Below are 22,008 nucleotides of genomic sequence, written 5' to 3' on the forward strand. Positions count from 1 at the left end.
TCCTTAACGATAGAGGAAAAAGCAGGGTATACAGATATTCTCTTCTTCATCTCTTCTCCTCCTCCTGTTTGGCACATACAGCAAGTGTCAAATCTGCTATAGGTTTATTTCATCAGACAGAAGCTTGTGTTTACAGCGTCTGCCTAGGGAGGAGAAAAGAATCCACACTATAATATAAAGTCTATCCTTTTTTCATGGGCCTCACCTCCAGCTTCCTTCCGTTTTGCCCAGAGAAAGATACTTCAGATTTTCAAGTGATAGCTCAGTCATCTTTTCCAGACCTGTCCATCGCCATGAATCTCAAAATAAATTCCTCTGCTTTCTTGGTTGCAAGTGTGGGTAGCAAGTGTAGACATTTATAGCTTCACCTTGTATTCAGACTTGATGTAAGTGGTTCTGTAGGATGTACTATTTTTTCTTGAACGTAGTGGAGGCATCAGACGCAATGCCATCACACCACGGCCAGCATAGTATTGGTTCTACACCACTTGTCAACCTTGGCAAAAGTCTAAATACTCGTTTTCTGAATCCCGGTAATCCTTTGAGTCCCATTCATAGAATCATAGAATCATAGAGTTGGAAGGGACCACCAGGGTCATCTAGTCCACCCCCCTGCACAAGGCAGGAAATTCACAACTACCCCCCACACACCTCCAGCAACCCCTACTCCATGCCCAGAAGATGGCCAAGATGCCCTCCCTCTCATCATCTGTCTATGACCTTATTGCTGACATTGCTGACAGATGGCCAACTAGCCTCTGCTTAAAAACCTCCACGGAAGAAGAGCTCACCACCTCCCAAGGAATCCTGTTCCACTGAGGAACCGCTCTGTTAGAAATTTCTTCCTAATGTCTAGACCGAAACTCTTTTGATTTAATTTCAACCCGTTGGTTCTGGTTTGACCTTCTGGAGCAACAGAAAACAACTTAGCACTCTCCTCTATATTCATTCGTACCACCTGCAGAATGGTTCATACCCTCATATATTATAACGTATGAACTTTATTCTCTGATTCAGTTTGAAAAAATATTGTGTGTGGACAGACAAAGTTCAGATCAGAGTACATAACAAACTTTTTGGATTGGTTAGGCTTAACAGATGTCTGTATCTGTACCATTTTATTTACGGATCTGTCAAGTTGCACGTTGAGATTAGAGATAGTTTTAAACTTGGCTTCCAGCTGCATGTCAGAGTTGGCCAATCACCATGAATCTTTTGGCCGCAGAATGCACAGCGGGGTAATTGGCCTTTCATGAATAATTCAGAGCAGTTGCAAAGGCTTTGGAGAGCCAACTCTTTTGCACGTTCCCAAGGTTTTTTAAAAGGCTGTCTTGCTCACACATGGCTCACTTCTCAGATTCCGTCTAGTGTCACTACGGGCTCTTTGTGTATGTTCCATCAACTTATTACAAATTAGATCTATGATATGATTCATCATATATGGCTGTAACGTATTGAGTCCAAAATACATATCTTGTATATCTTATAATAACACTGCATCTTTACATAAAGAAGAAGAGTTGGTTTTTATGTGCTGACTTTCTCTACCACTTAAGGGAGACTCAAACCGGCTTACAATCCCCTTCCCCGCCCCACAACAGACGCCCTGTGAGGTAGGTGGGGCTGGGAGAGCTCTAACAGAGCTGTAACTTGCCCAAGGTCACTCCGCTGGCTATGTGTGTAGGAGTGGGGAAGCCAACCCAGCTCACCAGATTAGCATCCACTGCTCATGTGGAGGAGTGGGGAATCAAACCCAGTTCTCCCGATCAGAGCCCACCGCTCCGAACCACCGCTCTTAACCACTACACCACACTGGCTCTCATTCTAAAGCTTGCTTTAGAATGAGTTCCTGTATTTGTGCATGTTTTTAATGGGTTGTATCGAGCTGGCTTTTTCATTCAACCTTGCCTAATTATCCTCCTTAGTACATCTCCCCCCTCCCAATCCCGTATAACCTTTGTCCATGTAGGACCTATGATCCTCAACATAGTCCTTTTGATAGGCAAAGGGGATTGCCTGTTCCCTTTTTCACCAGTGGAAAAACCGGCTGGATCCAACCCACTCTCTAGAGACCATGGCAGGAAGAAAAATCCGAACGCATGAATGATGCATGCATGATGCTGCTAAGATTCTTGGTCCATCTAGCTCAAGACTGGCTCATTTGACTGGCAACAGCTCTCCAAGGTCTCAGGCAGAGAAAGGTTTTCCCCAACACGGGCTGCCCGCAACCCTTCAATTAGAGGTGCCAGGGGTTTGAACTTGGGACTGACCATGTGCAAAAGATGGGCTCTACTATTTCACTACAGTTCCTTCGCTCTGTGCTGTTGCCTCCAACTCTCCTGAAAAGCATTCATCTGTACATGACCTTATTCCTACAGCTGTCTCTGTGCTCTAACATGAGCTCTGAAACTCTTCTTCGACCCAACAAGCCAACCAAAATCAGATCTGCATCTATTTGCAGCACGTTAAGCCAGGCAAGTCAGATTGAATGGTTTCTGGCTCTCTAAAAAGGGCCCCTTTAATCGTCCTATTGCTTGTATTAACCCAATGGTGTGGCTTTTTCTACCACTTTGCAAAAGGTTCAGCCTATCATTGTATGTTTGTTGGCACGATCCGGCCAAAAGCTGCATCCACACATGCACCGTAGGATATTGTTCTGTCGTCATGCTGTAGCAAATGTTGACAGCCGGGTTGCCTTTCGCACATGGGAAAACCCACTTGCGAGCTATTTCTGTCGCTTGAAGATTAGATAATATTTCACATCATGTCTGTTGAAGCATTGCAGGAGAGCATATGTTACAATTAATCTTGAAGGTATAATCTTGAAGGTGTCAAAAGACTTGTGATTCTTTTTGCTTTAATGAGTTAATACAGCCACCCCTCTGGAAGCTGTCCTAGATAGTTAACCCAGTAGCTCAGCGGAGTATGGCTTTTCTGATTTCCTACATCATTTCTGTTTTTGTTAGAAATGAGGGGAGGGGTTGTGGCTCAGTGGTAGAGCATCTGCTTGGCTTGCAAAGGCCCCAGGTTCAATCCCCAGCATCTCCAGTTAAAGGGACTAGGCAAGTAGGTGATGTGAAAGACCTCTGCCTGAGACCCTGGAGAGCCGCTGCCGGTCTGAGTAGACAATACTGACTTTGATGGACCAAGGGTCTGGCTCAGTATAAGGCAGCTTCATGCGTTCATGTGACCAGTTGACCGAATGACTATTTTGAAGCGTTAGGCCTTCTTGGTTTTGTTTTGTGTTGTTTCATGTATCTTCGAATGGTCAATCAGGCAGTGGGCCGTTGAGGAAATACAGTAGAGATTTGTCAGGGGTGTCTGAAAGGTTCTGAAATGCACAGTGCCTTTTGTTGTGCTTGTTAGGCCTGTGCTAGAAGAATAGGTTCAGCAGACAAGTTTTTACGAAAATGCGCCACAATGACGTGACACGGCACCTCCTGGTGCCAACCGGCTCTCTATTCAAAGTGCAGAATCATGTTATAGTCACAGAATTTTACTCGTGGACACAAAGATGCTTTGTCTCACCCTCTTATCTGGAGTTTGGCTTCTTATTGTTCCATAGCTGGAAGCAATTAAACAAGAGACCCGGACACCAGACCGACCGCTGGACTGCCAGAAACATAGGGGCCCTTTAAGCATTCCTCCAGCTGCGTGGGAGCTTCTTTTCCACGGTCGAAATGACCCAGCCCTGTGGGTGGGGGCTCGCTGCCAGCTGTGGAACTGGCGTCCTCCGTTGGGGGAGAGAGGATGGCATGGCAAAGAGGGGCCCTATCGACCTATGGAGCAACGGTGTTGCCCCTGTTCGGCCAACGCAGTCGAATCAATCACACGTTTAGTGCTGCGCTGTGAACTCTATGACGAAATCAGAACAAATACTGTTTCCCCTCTGCTTTCTCGTTTTAAGCAGCTGAACTTTCTTCTGGGGTGTACGGAGTTAGCCCTAGAATCATAGAATCACAGAGTTGGAAGGGACCACCAGGGTCATCTAGTCCAACCCACTGCGCAATGCAGGAATTTCACAACTACCTCCCACACACACCCCCAGCGACCCCTACTCCATGCCCAGAAGATGGCCAAGGTGCCCTCCCTCTCATGAACTACCTAAGGTCATAGAATCAGCATTGCTGACAGGCAAACGTCTTTCCCATCACCTATCTGCCTAGTCCCTTTAACTGGAGATGCCAGGGATTGAACCTGGGGCCTTCTGCATGCCACGCAGATGCTCTGTCACTGAACCACCGTCCCTGCCCAAATACATTGCAATGCTGCCTGTGTTTTGTGGGGGCTTGTTCAAGGTTCTGATTTCTCTGCCTTCACAGTCAAATTATGAAGAATTGCTTCCTGATCTGGCAGCCTTGCAGGCGTCACAAACTATTTTAAAAAAAACAACAGTGGTTTTTTTTACCCAGCGAGCAGAAAAGGATGCTGGCCTGTTGCGGGCTCCAGTTCATGTACTGGCGGGGAAAAACTATTCTAGGAATCGAAGGTCAGCAATGTCACGGTGACACCGAATGAATGGCTTGTTCCAACAGATGCCAACGGCACGTAAGGCTGGATTAATCACAAGTTTTTGCCTTGAAAGCAGGAGAGCAACAACTTGTCCTCCTCAGTCCTGCTTCTTTCAGCCTTGCTATCTGCTTCTTTGGCTGCTGCCCAGCGCCTTCCCGTCCCCGCAGCGTCGTGCTCCATTTCCCCCCTCCGACTCCAAACATCGGGGAGTTAAACAAATATAACCCAGGCAGCTCCTGGTTTGGTAGAGCGCCACAATAGCAGGTCAATAAACACCCACTGCATAGAGCTTTAAAAAGAGCCGGTGGTATGCGGAGCACTATTTTTATAGCTCGGCAAAGGGGAAGGAAAGTTCGTGAAAGGGGCAGGCAACGCTAAAGGAACGGGGAATCGGAAGAGTGTGTTTTGGTTTAGTATTTATATCTGGCTTGATTGAAGGGTGGCAAACCTGTATCCAGGCCGTAATACAGCAGGCGGCAGGTTCCCATGACTGAACGCTCCTCCACATAAAACCTCCCTGCATGCAGAAATCAAGTATGTCAGGGGAAGGTTAGGCTGGAATTCTTGATATCTAGGTTTTTCTAAAAAAGGGAGAACAAAGGAATGTTTGGTCATGGGGCACTCCACCGCCCCCCACACACACCTTCAAAGTCTGAATCGGTACAGACCACACATAGATTTATCTCCGAAATGGATATCAAAGCCAAAAGGGATGTGGGAGAGCCATTTCGAGATCTCTGTCTTTCCCCGTCAGTTTAAAGCTCGCGTATGGACTGATCTCCAGCCGATAGCGATCAGTTCGCCTGGAGAAAATGGCCACTTTGGCCATTGGACTCTGTGGCATTGAAGTCCCTCCCCATACCCCGTCCTCCTCAAACTCCAGGTATTTCCCAACCCAGAGCTGGCAACCTAGCGTCTAGGGAGCCAGCGTGGTTTAGTGGTTAACAGTGGTGGTTTGGAGCGGAGGACTCTAATCTGGAGAACCGGGCTGGTTTCCCCACTCCTACACAAGACGCCAGCTGGGTGACCTTGGGCTAGTCACAGCTCTCTCAGCCCCACCTACCTCACAAGGTGTCTGTTGTGGGGAGGGGAAGGGAAGGTGATTGTAAGCCGGTTTGAGTCTCCCTTAAGTGGTAGAGAAAGTTGACATATAAAAACTTCTCCTCCTCCACCTCCTTCTCCTCCTCCTTCTCCATCTTCTGTAGTGTAAACGGGCAGGTGCGTCTTTTTGATGGTCAGTGCGGTAAAAAGAGTACCTTGCAGTCGGCAATTTTGACCAGTGGGTGTTTTTTGATTCTCCGACTAACAGAAAATGCCAGCCCTTTGCTAAAATTGACAAAGTGGCCTTTTTATTCTTGTCGCTATGCTTCAACAGCCCCTTGAAGAAACACCGTGGCACTAAAACCGTCTACCAGGCAGAGGCCGTGTGGAACGAACCCCCGATCGATGCTTGCATTACACGGCTAACCCTGACGGGATATTTCGTTACAGATAACGCAAACGCATTTTGAGCGCTCAGAAACTGCATTGCTGGAAAGCCGCGTGCAGATTTTAATCTCGGCGTCGTAACAAATTAAAAGTTCAGGAATTCGCTGCCTTGGCCGACTGTGGGCTGGTGGTTCTCCTTATCGTTTCCAGCCCGCACAATTGAAGCAATCAGCCCCAGCCAGCACAGCTTCTCCCACTGGAGGTTTCTTGCCTCCAGCCGTATCTTAACAGATTCTCAGCGCTTGGGTGGAGCAGAGCTGGCACTTCTAGATGGTAACAGAAAGCAACTAATAACACCGCTTGCAGCTGCGAGCAAAGTAATTGAAGCCTTTAGGCTTCATAATAATATCTCTCTGTAAAGCTGCTTCTAGTAATTTCCAGGCTGTATACAGGGGACCCAGGCTAGCCTGATCTCGCCGGATCTCAGAAGCTAAGCAGGGTCAGCCCTGGTTAGTATTTGGATGGGAGACCACCAAGGAATACCAGGGTTGCTGTGCAGAGGAAGGCACTGGCAAACCACCTCTGATAGTCTCTTGCCATGAAAACCCCAAAAAGGGGTCGCCCAACTCTTCTTCTTCCTCTTCCTCCTCCTCTAATCAGGAACTGTGCTCAGAACATTAACTCCTGCAGGAATGCCAAGGACAGGCTCTTCTGAGAGCATATGCTTCTCACTCTTCTAAAATGTTTGGACTCCATGTGCATAACATAATTTTTTTAAAGAAGTGTGCCTAGTCTATCAAATGTTGGGAGAAATAAAGGCTTATTGTGTTCTAAGGATTGTTCATGCTCTCCTGCGGCAAAGGCCTAATTCTCCAAGAAAGATGTTGCGCTGGATATAAATATTGGAGATCAATTCATGCAGCGATATTCTTAGGTCAGTTCCCAAAAGCAACTCACTGTCTGCTGCCGGTGCAAATAACTTTATATGCTAGTTAGGTCCACCATGTGGAGGTTTTAAAAAAGCGTTTTCCTGATCCAAGAGGTATTACATTCCGCAAGATGTTAGAAATCTAAACACAAAATGTGAAGCAAAGTTTTCGTCCACCGTGTTTTCTCTCAAGCACGTTTCTGTCCTCTGTCTAACTACAGGACGACTCCCCTCTCGGCCAGAATTACATCATGCGCCTTTGGACAATATCTTTGCCAGAGGAAAAATTATTGTAGAAAAATGCATATCATTTTCAACAGTGAGCACGCAACACTCTACGACAGTACAAAAGTAGTGAGGGGCAGAATTCAATCTCCAGTGGTTTGGCAATGGAATCCGAGCCCCAATTTGGATCCTGGCATGGCTTCCCGAAACTCACCTGGGCACAGTAGTAAGAAGGGCTTCTGGTGGGCACCAAACAAGCCCTCAAAACTACTGCTCATGTGTGTGGCAGTACCTGGGGACACAATGAACCTTGGCCTAGTGGCACATCAAAGTGTAGGGTCTCAGCAGATGCTCTATCAAGCAGATGCTCTATCACTGAGCCACAGCCCTCTCCATTGATATGCAAAACTTTTTCCTTCCTATTTTGAAGATAGTCTTAGTCGCTTTGTGTTCCTGTAATAATCTTCAGCTTGCCGGAGGACTGGCAGAAGCTTTCTCTTCTCATTGTGTCTTTGATGTATGTTCGAGGCTCTTTTGACGTTTCATAGAATCATAAAGTTGGAAGGGACCACCAGGGTCATCTGGTGCAACCCCCTGCACAATGCAGGAAATACACAACTACCTTCCCTTTGATTTTCAAAATGAACTCAGTTGTCAAAAAGAAAAAAATTCACCATTCCCAAAATATCTTTGCCACCAAGGGTGAATATTCACTGTGCAATAAGGGGGATTTTTTTTCCATGAGAAGGTGTTTTGTGCAACTGTGTGCAATTCCATTCAGTTTGCATGCAGTACATGTGTCCTTGTCCTTGGCTTTGCCTGGGTATTGGTTTCTGGGTACAAAATCAGAATGAGTACATGCACACAAGCAAACTGTGTGTTCATACAACTTAAATGCACGCATATAGCGTGTGAAAAGCCCTACGAGTGTGACAAATGTACCAATGTCCCTGTTTTTCCTAAATAAAGTATTGGAAGGTATGGGAAATAGTGCTCATCCCCCACCCTTTTAAGTCAAAATTTTTGTTTGTATTGTTGAAGTGAAGTATGTGAATCTCTAATCTGTAATAGCTTTTGGCGACCCTCGGTTCTGGACATTCAAGTACTTGAAGGGCTGTCATATAGAGGAGGGTGCCAAATTGTTTTCTGGTGCTTCAGAAGGTTGGACCAGAACCAACGGGTTGAAATTAGATCAAAAGAGTTTCCGCCTAGATGTTAGGGAGAATTTTCTAACAGTTAGAGCTGTTCCTCAGTGGAACAGGCTTCCTCGGGAGGTGGCGAGCTCTCCTTCCCTGGAGGTTTTTAAACAGAGGCTGGATGGCCATCTGTCAGCAATGCTGATTCTATGACCTTAGGCAGATCACGAGAGGGAGGGCATCTTGGCCATCTTCTGGGCATGGAGTAGGGGTCACTGGGGTGTGTGTGGGGGAAGTAGCTGTGAATTTCCTGCATTGTGCAGGGGGTCGGACTAGATGACCCTGGTGGTCCCTTCCAGCTCTATGATTCTGTTTCTTTTTCTTTTCTACTTTGCGCTGTAACTAAGACTGTTCGTTTCTCTCTCACAGTTATTCAGTGAAAAAATTAGTGGAGCTGAAGGAACGAAACTAGATGAAGACTTCCAGGAGATGGAAAGGGTAAGGCCAGTCTTTGTCAAGGGTTTGTGGCAATCTCTACCTGTTTCCCTAAAGGCCAAGTGAAAAAAATAAGGTAAAACTGGTTTTTTAAAAAAAAAATTACTCAGAATAGAAATTCCCTACGTGTTTCACCCCAAGGGGCTTCTTCAGGGGAATCTGTGGTTATTGCAGTAGTCCTTCAAATAAGAATTTATTTATATCTCCTGTTGCTGGTGCGGCCCTTTTATTTCTCCTCCATAAAGGCCAAGGAGGAGCCCCGTGGTGCAGAGTGGTCAGCTGCAGTACTGCAGTCAAAAGCTCTGCTCACGACCTGAGTTCGATCCCGACAGAAGTTGGTTTCAGGTCGCCGGCTCAAGGTTGACTCGGCCTTCCATCCTTCCGAGGTCGGTGAAATGAGTACCCAGTTTGCTGGGGGGTAAAGGGAAGATGACTGGGGAAGGCACTGGCAAACCACGCCGCAAACAAAGTCTGCCTTGGAAACGTCGGGAAACGTCACCCAATGGGTCAGGAATGACCCGGTGCTTGCACAAGGGGACCTTTACCTTTTTAAAGGCCAAGCCACACAGCACTGTGCCATGATTCGGTTTTGTCCTCCCTTCGGCTAGCCGACACCCCTCTTCCCGAAACATTATTCCTCCAAATGCATAGGCATTTTTACAACCGTTGTAAAAACCAGAACGCACCGCTTGCCAGAGAATGAATTTTCCCTTGAAGGACTCTTCTTATTTATTTATTTTTCTTGCAGAAAATTGATGTCACCAACAAAGTGGTGGCAGACCTCCTGTCAAAATCCACGGAATACCTCCAGCCTAATCCAGGTAAAGAGAGAGAATTCATTTATTTGTTTAGCCATAGGCCGTTACAAATTATCCTTACATATGTACAAAAAGCCAAAAAAAAGGGATAAAAATGCATCAATATACATTGCCTGGATAAAAACTATTTCATACAAAATGTCTATTAAAACAAAGATCGCACTCATTTGCTTTCCTAGACAAAATTTTTCTTAATAGCTTCAAGAGCTCTAATCTTCCTGGCCGCTATAGCGAATTGAGACATTCTGAAGGTGACATGCGAACCAAAGTCAGAGAATAAAACAACAACAATTTATCAATTTCAGAATAAAAATTTACTCCCTTCAAAATTCCATCCAAGAATTTGGCTCTAGGCTCACCATACAACGGACATGATAGCACATAATGAAAAATGTCCTCCGGTGATAAAGACCCACAGATACATGTGCGATGTTCCTTTGGGATTTTATTATACTGCCCTGTCAGAAAGGCTGAAGGCATGGTCTGAAATCTTAGGGAGTTGAAAGCCCCCCTAAGGTACTGAGATGTGAGGTTAAACAAATAAGAAGGTCTAAGATGGTCTTTCTTATAGTTATGGAACCAGGGGAGAAATCTAGACTCTCAGGTTGTTACTTTGTCAATTAAGGCATCCATCCTAAACACCCAGTCACCAAGTAAAGATTTATCTGAAGCAGCATCTACAAGATCATCAGGTATTGAGCAGCGGTAGTAAATGTTATTAAGGTGACTCTGGTGGGCTTGGTCATTTGCCAGTAAGTAATCAAAAGCTTTGCCACCAAACCCATCTGGCTAGGTAAAGAAGATTCCAGTCGCTCTGTCCATGATGCTTTTAAAAAATGCTTGCAAAAGTATCGCAGCAAGGTGTGTACAGTTTACTGAGTTTGGCTCAGTAAAAGAAATAAAAATTCTGCACCAAAGGAATCGGAATTCTGTGACAGTCTTATCTAATAATCCCGTGTGGCTCCCCGTTTCCCATGCTGACCAAAGAATCCTCACAGGCCGTGGGTAGAGGTTTCTGTAAACCCAGGGGAAGTCACTGCGGTGGTCAAGTGAGAACTGGGGGTCGGGTAGGATCCTATCCCACACCAAACCAAACCTTTCCTGTAAGCCACCTTGGAGATCTTTCTGGATTGAAAGGCAAAGAAGCAATTGTGTGTGTGTGTTAAGTGCCGTCGAGTCGTTTCCGACTCATGGCGACCCTATGAATCGAAGTCCTCCAAAATGTCCTATCTTTGACAGCCTTGCTCAGATCTTGCAAACTGAGTGCTGTGGCTTCCTTTATTGAGTCAATCCATCTCTTGTTGGGTCTTCCTCTTTTCCTGCTGCCCTCCACTTTTCCTAGCATGACTGTCTTTTCCAGTGACTCCTGTCGTCTCATAACATGACCAAAATACGATAGCCTCAGTTTAGTCATTTTAGCTTCTAGGGTCAGTTCAGGCTTGATTTGATCTATAACCCACTGATTTGTGTGTGTTTTTGGCCGTCCACGGTATCCGTAACACTCTCCTCCAACACTACATTTCAAAGGAATCTACTTTCTTCCTATCAGCTTTCTGTAGCAATTACATTCACATTTATTTCCATCCTTCCCTAAAACAGATAGATCTGTGTTTGTTTCAGTATCAATTTTTTTTTTTTGCATTTCCCTACATCTCTCTTTAAGCATCCAGAGCCAAGCTGGGAATGTTGAACACGGTGTCCAAGATCCGAGGACAAGTGAAAACCACAGGGTACCCACAACCAGAGGGGCTGCTCGGAGACTGCATGATTCGGTACGGGAGAGAACTCGGAGAGGAATCGACATTTGGTGAGCATGTGCTGCTATGCAGTGTCAGCTGTATGTTTATGCATGCAACACGGTGGCATTTCAAATGCAGAGAAGCTGCCTGGGTCTCTGTCCCAAGGGGCTTACAGTAGGAGAGGTGCTCAGGAAGAAGGTAGAACAGCAGAAAGTGACTTTCACTTCATTCAGACATTGTGGGGATTATCCTGCAACATCACACACACACCCCTCCTCCTCCACTGTTTATTTATTTATCTATTTATACCTTGTTTTCTCCCCCTAAGCAGCTCACAACGCTGTTCTGAGCTCCTTCATGTTTTCTTCACAACGACCCTGTGAGGTAGGTTAGGCTGAGAGTGTGTGGCTGGCTCAAGGCCACCCCCCAAGCTTCCATTGACCGGGTGGAGATTTGAACCTGGGTCTCCCAGATCCTCGTCCGACACTCTAACCGCTACACCATGCTTGCTCTGGCTCCTTTGCACGGCGTTCGGCAGAACGTTTCCCAGCTCAGTCACGCAACAACCCACTGTGACATCCTGATGCGGCCACCTCAGAGGACTGGTGTTTGTTCACTTGGCACAAACCAGGCTTCTAAACATTGGTTTTGATCCCAGTTTGGAATCCTGGCTTGTGTTGAGTAAACGTGCCCCAGTTCTCTGAGGCTTATGTTTGCTGACATGACCGCAGATTGGAGCTTGATCAAGCCAGGAAGTGTTCAATCAAGCGCCATGTGCCAGAGGAAGAGTAAAGGGCATGCACAGCTGCCGCAAACTGTGTTCACGCCTGATTGGAGTTTAATTGCCTGAATGTCTGAATACCGCCAGCGTGGTGTAGTGGTTAAGAGCGGAGGACTCTAATCTGGAGAACCGGGTTTGATTCCCCACTTCTCCAGCTATGTGACCTTGGGCTAGTCACAATTCTCTCTGGACTCTCTCAGCCCCACCTACCCCACAAGGAGTCTGTTGTGGGGAGAGGAAGAAAAGGAGATTGTAAGCCGGTTTGATTCTCCTTAAATTCTCCGAGAGCCAGCATGGTGTAGTGCTTAAGAGCGGTGGTTTGGAGTGGTGGAGTCTGATCTGGAGAACCGAGTTTGAATCCCCCACTCCTCCACATGAGCGGTGGAAGCTAATTTGATGAACTGGATTGGTTTCCCCACTCCTACGCATGAAGCCAGCTGGGTGACCTTGGGCTAGTCACACTCTCTCAGCCTTACCTTCCTCACAGGGTGTCTGTTGTGGGGAGGGGAAGGGAAGGTGATTGTAAGCCGGTTTGAGTCTTTCTTAAGTGTTAGAGAAAGTCGGCATATTAAAACCAACTTTTTCTTCTTCTTCTCTTTCTGGGAAAACAGAGAGCAAATGTAGAGCCTGTGAACTAATTCCTACGCCTTTTCAATATTCTTTTTTAAAAGAACATAAAGTACCATCTACGATGCATAAATGTTGCTTTTTCCTATAAGGAGCTGCTCTGATTGACGTGGGAGAGAGCATGAAGCAAATGGCCGAAGTGAAGGACTCCCTGGACATCAACGTCAAACAGAACTTCATCGACCCTCTTCAGTTGCTGCAAGACAAAGACCTGAAAGAGATTGGGGTGACTTCCTTTTAAAAACGGTTTTTCCCCACCCACGCTTAGAAGAAGTTTTACCTTTAAAGTTAGCTATGTTCACGTTCTGTGTGGTGCAGAACCCCTGTTGAAAAATGTAATAATTGTATTCTTCTACCAGAAGAAAACGCCTGTAAGCCTTGGAGCGGTGGAGTCTGATCTGGAGAACGGGGTTTGATTCCCCACTCCTCCACATGAGCGGCAGACTCTTAATGTGGTGAACTGGGTTGGTTTCCCAACTCTTCCACATGAGCGGCGGACGCTAATCTGGTGAACCAGGTTGGTTTCCCCACTCCTACACATGAAGCCAGTTCGGTGTCCTTGGGCTAGTCACAGCTCTCTTAGAGCTTTCTCAGCCCCCACCTACCTCACAGGGTGTCTGTTGTGGGGAGGGGAGGGGAAGATGATTGTAAGCTGGTTTGAGTCTCCCTTAAGTGGTAGAGAAAGTCGGCATATAAAAACCAACTCTTCTTCTTCTAAAACCTCTCCCTGTTCATCTGGGATCCTCCTTACTGCTTGTTCTAACAATTTGGATTTCCCCCTCCCCTTTCCTGTTTTTTTTAACAGCACCATCTCAAGAAACTAGAAGGTCGGCGTCTGGACTATGACTACAAAAAGAAGCGTCTTGGAAAGATACCAGATGAAGAGGTTAAGCAAGCTGTGGAAAAGTTTGAGGAATCCAAAGAGCTGGCGGAGAGGAGCATGTTCAACTTTTTAGAAAACGATGTAAGGGCCTCCAGCTGTTTGGCTTCTTTCGAGTGTGCAAAGACACATCTGCAGGGGGGGTATGCAGGAGAGAGGGAACGTCCTAACTCCACGCTTTCCAAACGAGGGGTCGGGAAGTGGCTTGTAACTGTCTTGCAGGTGGTTTTTAGGGGGATGTCCATGTGTGGTCCCAGAAGGCACCATCGTGGAGGAGGCAATTACTTCCTAGGTGAGAGAGGAATGCTTCTTCTAAGAAGCAGCCGTGAATCTGTAACAGCTTTTTAAAAAAGTGCTTATCGGTTAAGTAGATGCACCAGTGATTTTCAAACTGTGGACCCAAAAGTGGGTTAAATTGTGGAACTTCCTGCCTCAGGATGTGGTGATGGCTGCCAACTTGGAAGGCTTTAAGAGAGGAGTGGACATGTTCATGGAGGAGACGAGTATTCATGGCTACTAGTCAAAATGGATACTGGTCATGACGCATACCTATTCTCTCCAGGATCAGAGGAGCATGCCAAATATATTGGGTGCTGTGGGACACAGGCAGAATGGTGCTGCTGCAGTCACCTTGTTTGTGGGCTTCCTGGAGGCACCTGGTTGGCCACCATGTGAAGTGCTGGACTTGATGGACCTTGGTCCAGCATGGCTTTTCTTGTCCTTTGGGTTGTGAGTCTGAAAAAGAGGGGTAGAGAACAGAATAAGCTGGGAGAAGGGGCTTGATGGGAAATTTGGGTTTACCTCTGCATAAACAGCAAAATGAAATGTACCGTGTTGTTCAATAATGCTGTATATGTATATCTTTTTTGCCCAAAAGGAAAGCGACTCTGAATGTAAGAGACCTCCCCCCCAAAAAATCTTCATATTCTGTTTTTTTAGTACTGTACATGGTTGTAACTTATGTGCAAATGTAAGGAAACCGACTCTTTATCTTGATGGCAACCCCGGGGGAAATCTAGTTTTCCTTTTGGGTGAATATAGTAAATATGAAAAATGTATAATATAAATGTGTGATACAATTGAAATCTCTTCTCTTGCAGTGGACAGAAAACACTTCAAATCTTCCCCCTTATCCTCCAGTCTGTTGATTTAATGGCTGCTTTAAGTCTTGTGTTGCTTATATATTGCTTTAAGAAGTCTGCCACCTAGTGAGAGGAGTGTGGATTTCTAACGCTTAGGGCTGTTTAGTTTGGAAAGAAGGTGGCTGAGGGGAGACATGATAGAGGTCTATAAAATCATGCATGGTTTGGAGAGAGTGGACAGGGAGAAGCTTTTCTCCCTCTCCCGTAATACTAGAACGCGGGGTCATCTGCTGAAGCTGGAGGGTGAGAGATTCAAAACAGATAAAAGGAAGTATTTCTTAACACAACAGCATAGTTAAATGGTGGAACTCCCTGCCCCAGGATGTGGTGATGGCTGCCAGCTTGGGAGGCTTGAAGAGGGGAGTGGACATGTTCATGGAGGAAAGGGGTATTCATGGCTACTAGTCAAAATGGATACTGGTCATGATGCATACCTATTTTCTCCAGGATCAGAGGAGCATGCCTATTGCATTAGATGCTGTGGAACACAGGCAGGATGGTGCTGCTAGTCGTCTTGTTTGGGGGCTTCCTCGAGGCACCTGGTTGGCCACTGTGTGAACAGACTGCTGGACTTGGTGGGCCTTGGTCTGATCCAGCAGGGCTTTTCTTATGTTCTTAACACGGCTGCCTTTCTGGAATTGCCCATTGATGGGTTCTTAAGAAAGCAAAATTCCTCAAATATTTTTTGCAAAGTAGGAGCCTCGTCCAACTCCTCTATACATTACACTGACATGATATAAATACCTGTCAATATTCTAGGAAGCTTAGAATTGTGTGTGTGTGTGATAGCTGACTTATGGTGACCCTGTAGGGTTTTCAAGGCAGGAGATGATGCATACCTGTTCTCTCCAGGATCAGAGGACCATGCCTATTACATTAGGTGCGGTGGAACACAGGCAGGACGGTGCTGCTGCAGTCATCTTGTTTGTGGGTTTCCTAGAGACACCTGGTTGGCCACTGTGTGAACAGACTGCTGGACTTGATGGGCCTTGGTCTGATCCAGCAGGGCTTTCCTTATGTTCTTATGACCTCTCCCTGCTATGTGACGTGAGTCTTTGTTACCAGCTGATCGGATCCCTGTTGCCGGGACTGCCAAGGAAAACCGGCTAGACTCTTCTTTGGTTCTCCTTTCCAGATAGAGCAAGTTAGCCAGCTGCTAGTCCTGGTAGAAGCTGCATTAGACTACCACAAGCAATCTGCAGAAATCCTCGACGACCTACAGAGCAAGCTTCAGAACAGGTACGAACAAATGTGAATCGCTCCCATCTTTAATCATGTTCCTCCGCCAAAAAATGCTAGTGGATCTGGATCATCCCTTTTGCCGTGAAGCTTTCCTGAAGCCCTTGGGCCAGTTGCAGTCTCTAGGCTTGTTCTACCTCACAGGCCTGTTGTGAAGGTCGTGAGAAACAGAGAAGTATCAAGGGCTGATTTTATCGCAGCTCCCTTCTTGTGTGGTTGTAGTTGTTTACTTCATGCTATGTTCTTCTGAGGTTTTAAAAAAATCTGAACTGCTGTTTAAGAGTCAGCATGCTGTAGTGGTTAAGAGTGGCAAACTCTGATCTGGAGAACCGGGTTGGATTCGCCACTCCTCCACACGAAGCCTGCTGGGTGACCTTGGGCCAGTCACAGTTCTCTCCCAACTCTCTCAGCCCACATGGAGGCAGGCAATGGCAAACCGCCTCCCAACGTGTCTTGCCTTGAAAACCCTATGGGGTCGTCGTAAGTCGGCTGCAACTTGATAGCACTTTCCCAGCACCCACTGTTGTTTAGTTGTGATTATTTTAATCATAATATTTGTGCATCCTACTGGTAGGGATGCCTCCAGATCGCACATTTGGTGGCACCCCTATAAGAGATTAAGCCCATAAACCATTAGATGACCAAGAAGTTCTGTGCAGTATAAAAACTACATATTAAAACAACAGCAAAAAAAGCCCACCCTGACCGTTCGACGGTGTTCTGTTTGCTTGCTGCCAGCTACTTTGAGGGTACAGCAAGAAGGGAAAGTGGCATATAAATTTTTCAAGACATTAAAATTATTATCTAGAATTAATGGTAAAGTCCCATGATTTAAAAGAGTCCTCAGGTGAGAAACACATGATTTAAAAGAGTCCTCAAGTGAGAAACACTTCAGGTCTGGTACCTTAAGACTTCCAGGATTTCAGAGTTTGCTTCTTGTTTCAGAATAAACATTGCATCGAGTCGCCCCAGACACGAGTTCAAGCCAAAGCCGGCGATAACGACAACCCTGGAAATAAGCGACGCCCAACAGCACAACGGCGTTTCGTTTAGTTCGCCACTCAAATCAACAGGTGAGCAAGGGGGTGGATGGGGAAATCGGCTCCTTGGCATGCTCTGTTGAGAGCGCGCCTGGATTGAAAGATGATAGAAGGGACCTGGTTGAGTGTTACCCTCATCACCATAAAGAGATGTCTGTAGATGTGCCTTTCACTTCATTCTAGACTGCGTGGTGTAGTGGTTAAGAGCGGTAGTTTGGAGTGGTGGACTCTGATCTGGAGAACCAGGTTTGATTCCCCACTCCTCCACATGAGCGGCGGAGGCTAATCTGGTGAACCGGGTTGGTTTCCCTACTCCTACACACGAAGCCAACTGGGTGACCTTGGTCCAGTCACACTCTCTCAACCCCACCTACCTCACAGGGTGTCTGTTGTGGGGAGGGGAAGGGAAGGTGATTGTAAGCCAGTTTGATTCTTCCTTAAGTGGTGGAGAAAGTCAACATATAAAAACCAACTCCTCCTTCTTTGGGAACCTATAGAGCCGACCATTTAAACCATGTGCTTTTGCACACATTTGCACCTGATGAGTTGCATAAATCCTTAAGTGGATGGAATAAACAAACCATCTGTCACCTATCTTAACGGGTTGGGGGGTTACATGCCAGTGAAACAAGAGGTGGGGAGCTGTGGCTACCCTGCCCTGCAGGGATAACAAGTTTAGGAAACACTGGGGGACAAAACTAATAAAAAGGAAAAGGTAAAGGTCCCCTGTGCAAGCACCGGGTCATTCCTGACCCATGGGGTGACGTCACATCCCAACGTTTACTAGGCAGACTTTGTTTACGGGGTGGTTTGCCAGTGCCTTCCCCAGCCGTCTTCCCTTTACCCCCAGCAAGCTGGGTAATCAAAACTAATAACCTACCCTTAATTCTATGGGTTATTGTGCTCTTATGGGAGGGAAGGCAGCAAGATATAGCCCGATTTCATCAGATCTCGGAAGCTAAGCAGGGTCAGCCCTGCTTAGTAATTGGATGGGGGACCACCAAGGAATACCAGGGTTGCTATGCAGAGACAGGCAATGGCAAACCACCTCTGAACATTGGAAACCCTATGGGGTCACCAAAAGTTGGCTGCGACTTTACACACACGCATTTTACTGTTGGCTCTGGATCAGGCCTAGGCACAGGAACAACTGGTGCATTTTTTTTTTTTTTTAGGTGGGTGGGGATTTTTAAGAGTCCAGAAAGGCTTAGCGGCTCCAAGTGTAAAGTAAATAAATAAGGTAGACCAGACTTGGTGGAGGTGGAATGTTAAAAGTTATTCCTTGTGCCAACACTCTTAGCCAAGTGATCTTACCCTTGCTAAGCCAAGGTTTTACGCAATCAACAACTGCCACAGGAGAACATGGGGGAATTTTATTTGTTTTTTGGTTTGGTTTCTTGTGGCTAGAAAAATCTGGTTTGCATTGCTGCCGCCCGGTGATTGAATTTACTTTGGAGCACGCTTTTCAAATCGCGACTGTGTTGAGCCTTGAGTTAACAATAAACAGCTTTTAGGGGCTCTGCAGATAGGAATGTAAGAATCCTGCTAGATCAGACCAGGGGTCCATCTAGTCCAGCATCCTGTCTCACACAGCAGCCAACCAGTTACTCTGGAGACCCTGAAAGTGCACAGAGGCAGGGAGGGGCTGTGGCTCAGTGGTAGAGCATCTGCTGAGGTTCGATCCCCGGCATCTCCAGTTAAAGGGACCAGGCAAGTGGGTGATGTGAAAGACCTCTGCTTGAGACCTTGGAGAGCTGCTGCTGGTCTGAATAGACAGTACTGACTTTGATGGACCAAGGGACTAATTCAGTATAAAGCAGCTTCATGTGTCCATGTGACTTTTCCTGATGCTAGCTCCTGGCACTGGTATTTGGCGGTTTATTGTCTTTAAATGGGGAGGTCCTCTTTAGTCGCCATGGCTAATAGCTGCTGTTGGTTTGGAGCGGTGGACTCTGATCTGGAGAACTGGGTTTGATTCCCCACTCCTCCACATGATTGATAGAGGCTAATCTGGTGAACCGGATTTGTTTCCCCCACTCCTACACACGAATGCACCTTTACAAATTATAATGAAACTAAGGACAGTACCCTACTTATGTCATTTTGTAATCTCCAGAGAAGTCACGTGACTGGCTTTTCATTCGATCTTATGCGACTTTCGCAGGTTCTTCGTTGCACATGGACCAGCCCTGCTGCCAAGCCCTTTACGACTTTGAGCCCGAAAATGAAGGTGAGCTTGGCTTTAAGGAAGGGGACATCATTACGTTAACCAATCAGATCGATGAGAACTGGTACGAAGGCATGTTAGATGGCGAGTCGGGCTTCTTCCCCATCAATTACGTTGAAGTCATGGTGCCGTTGCCCCAGTGAGCGCCTTGCGTTGTCCTGCAAGCGAAAACCTTTGCCTAAAGTGGATTCCATTTGCGTGGCATTCTGTGGAAGCCTTGCTTTTCTTGACTGACTCTTGACTTTTTGTACACGTCTTTCAGAAATGTATTTATTTTGTATTCGTGTAGTTTGTACATATATACATTAAACCCTTCTTCCCTTTTGTTAAATGAAAATGTTGGGGGGGGGGGAACGGGACTTGACCTGGCCATCTGATTTGCTTTATGCCTTCAAGGTGTGTTTACCAGTAGCTCAGTGGCTGCTCCAAAAAAGTGCACCAGTTGCTCACATCTGCAAGCCCCCCAAACCCACCTGTGTTTTTTGGCTGCAGCAAATTTGCCCTTGACCGCCATTTCTCAGAGCGAGAGGGTCAAGCTACCTGTAACCAGATTACATTAAGCAATGTTTGTTCCATGCATCTTAACTGTGAAAAGCTAACACCCTTTGTGCGCGCTAAGAGCAGACTGGTAGCCTTTATGAAGATGTTGCTGTACTAAGTACGCTGTTGAAAATAAAAAAAATAAGACCAAATGTAATAAACATTGCCATGGGAAACCCGCACTCTCTGCTTCTCTTAACTTGTGGCGTTCTCGCGACAGCTTCAGAGAAACATCTAGGGGCAACTCGATAACTAGCCGGTACTTGTTTTTTCATGCTTTGACCCAAGGTCTATCAAAGCATCCTGCTTCCAAAGCCTGTTTCACCATGCTCAAACAAAGTACATGATGGTACAAGGCAGATGGTACTCACGGTGAATACTGCTTTTGTACACTGAAGTTCCATTTACGTGTAACCACCGTGAGTCAGTCAACTCCCAGCATGGTGTAGTGGCTAAGAGCGGTGGAGAATCTGGAGAACCGGGTTCGATTCCCCACTCCTCCACATGAGTGTCGGAGGCTAATCTGGTGAACTGGATTTGTTTCCCCACTCCTACACACGAAGCCAGCTGGGTGACCTTGGGCAAGTTACAGTTCTATTAAGAGCTCTCTCAGCCCCACCTACCTCACAGGGTGTCTGTTGTGGGAAGGGAAGGGGATTGTAAAACGGTTTGAGTCTCCCTTAAGTGGTAGAGAAAGTCGGCATATAAAAACCAGCTCTTCTTAGCTTGTAAGCGAAGTGTCTGTCGTACCATCAGAAGTACTGGGAGAAAAGTATACTGCTAAACCCTCAAACATTTAATAGATTTAAATATAAGGCCTTGGACTACTCCTGCTCACAGTTTGTGCTATTTCTCAGCGCTGAATTGTCTCCCCTGCTGTATGCTCTAACCATATTTAGAAGCTGGCACAGTAGTAAAGACCTAGGAAAACAATTGTGCTACACTTGGATGATAAGTAGTTCAAAATGTAGATCAGCAGCTGAAGAATATGTAGTGGCAGGACCCGCCTGTTGCCTGATTGTTCATGCAAGCATATTAGTCAAGAGGCATCTGGTCACACTGAATTTCTAGAGACCGTCTCGCTCCTAGCCTTTTAAGAAAACACTCTCAAAAGGCAAAAACAGGGACAGAGTTACTAAGGTAAAAAGGTAAAGGTCCCCTGCGCAAGCACTGGGCCATTCGTGACCCATGGGGTGACTTCACATCCGGAAGTTTCCTAGGCAGACTTTCTTTACGGGGTGGTTTGCCAGTGCCTTCCCCAGTCATCTTCCCTTTACCCCCAGCAAGCTGGGTCCTCATTTGACCGACCTCGGAAGGACGGAAGGCTGAGTCAACCTTGAGCCGGCTACCTGAAACCGACTTCCGTCGGGATCGAACCCAGGTCGTGAGCAGAGCTTGGACTGCAGTACTGCAGCTTACCACTCTGTGCCACGGGGCTCTGTTACTAAAGACAGGTATCAAAAAAAAGGGGGGGGAAGACAGCCTCCCCCTGTGCTGGTCACTGACCATAATAAAGATCAATAACAATAACAGGCTCCTAAATATGGGCTATTGGAACATATATACTGCTCTTGTTTACACTAAGTTCCTTTGCGGTTTTATTTAGGAATTCTTCAGAACATGTGTGCGTTTACAATCACTTAAATAGCTTCCAGTGGGCTGGCTCTCAAGCTGTAAGGAAGAGGATGTCAGCATTTCTGGTTTCTTCACTTCTTTAAGGCTCAGAGTCTGCTAAACAAAAAGAGTTTGCTTTAACACCAGAGTCACAAGATTGCAGGGAGATAACCTTTAATAGAAAGCAATTGATCCAACAGGTTATAAAAAAAGGTTTATAAATAGCTCATTACCACCTGCTAAGTTTTTTTTTTTAATGTGAGAAAGTGCAACAGTGAAATACTCAAGTCTGCTAAAATACCAGAGGGCCAAGCCTTTTTTTTTTAATCCTAAAATATTTGATGGCGAAGCAGTTACATCAGAACAAAAGCAACAGAAAGAAACTGTTTTAACCTTGAGACTTGTGGCAAATACATTCTTCCCCATCCGGTTTCCAATAATTCAGAAACCCCCAACTCAACGGTGCTCGGCTCGAAAGGGGCTTCCCCCCTCCCATCCCAACCCAGTTATTTAACCACGTTGTGGAAAGCGCAGGAGAGCTGAACACGGCAGTCTGGCTTCCTACGTAATCTGAAAAGAATTCTTGGCAGACAGCAGAGCAGGGTTTTTTTAAGCTGAAGAGAGCTGCTACAGATGT

General features: G+C 46.3%; 1 protein-coding gene across 1 annotated transcript in view; it reads left to right on the forward strand.

Annotated features, from left to right (window-relative positions):
* The window catches only part of SH3GL3 (SH3 domain containing GRB2 like 3, endophilin A3), a 29,374-nt gene extending 10,004 nt beyond the window's left edge, over window positions 1-19,370 (forward strand). Inside the window, exons 2-9 of the mRNA XM_056865798.1 lie at window positions 8,659-8,727; window positions 9,473-9,545; window positions 11,206-11,349; window positions 12,782-12,915; window positions 13,495-13,653; window positions 15,847-15,950; window positions 16,896-17,023; window positions 19,155-19,370. Coding sequence (XP_056721776.1) covers window positions 8,659-8,727; window positions 9,473-9,545; window positions 11,206-11,349; window positions 12,782-12,915; window positions 13,495-13,653; window positions 15,847-15,950; window positions 16,896-17,023; window positions 19,155-19,360 — 1,017 coding nt within the window. The 3' untranslated portion in view covers window positions 19,361-19,370. The remainder of the gene's footprint in view (window positions 1-8,658; window positions 8,728-9,472; window positions 9,546-11,205; window positions 11,350-12,781; window positions 12,916-13,494; window positions 13,654-15,846; window positions 15,951-16,895; window positions 17,024-19,154) is intronic.
* Window positions 19,371-22,008: the final 2,638 nt, after the last annotated feature.

The sequence above is a fragment of the Euleptes europaea genome, chromosome 20 (genome assembly GCF_029931775.1).
Source record: "Euleptes europaea isolate rEulEur1 chromosome 20, rEulEur1.hap1, whole genome shotgun sequence".
Taxonomy (NCBI): domain Eukaryota; kingdom Metazoa; phylum Chordata; class Lepidosauria; order Squamata; family Sphaerodactylidae; genus Euleptes; species Euleptes europaea.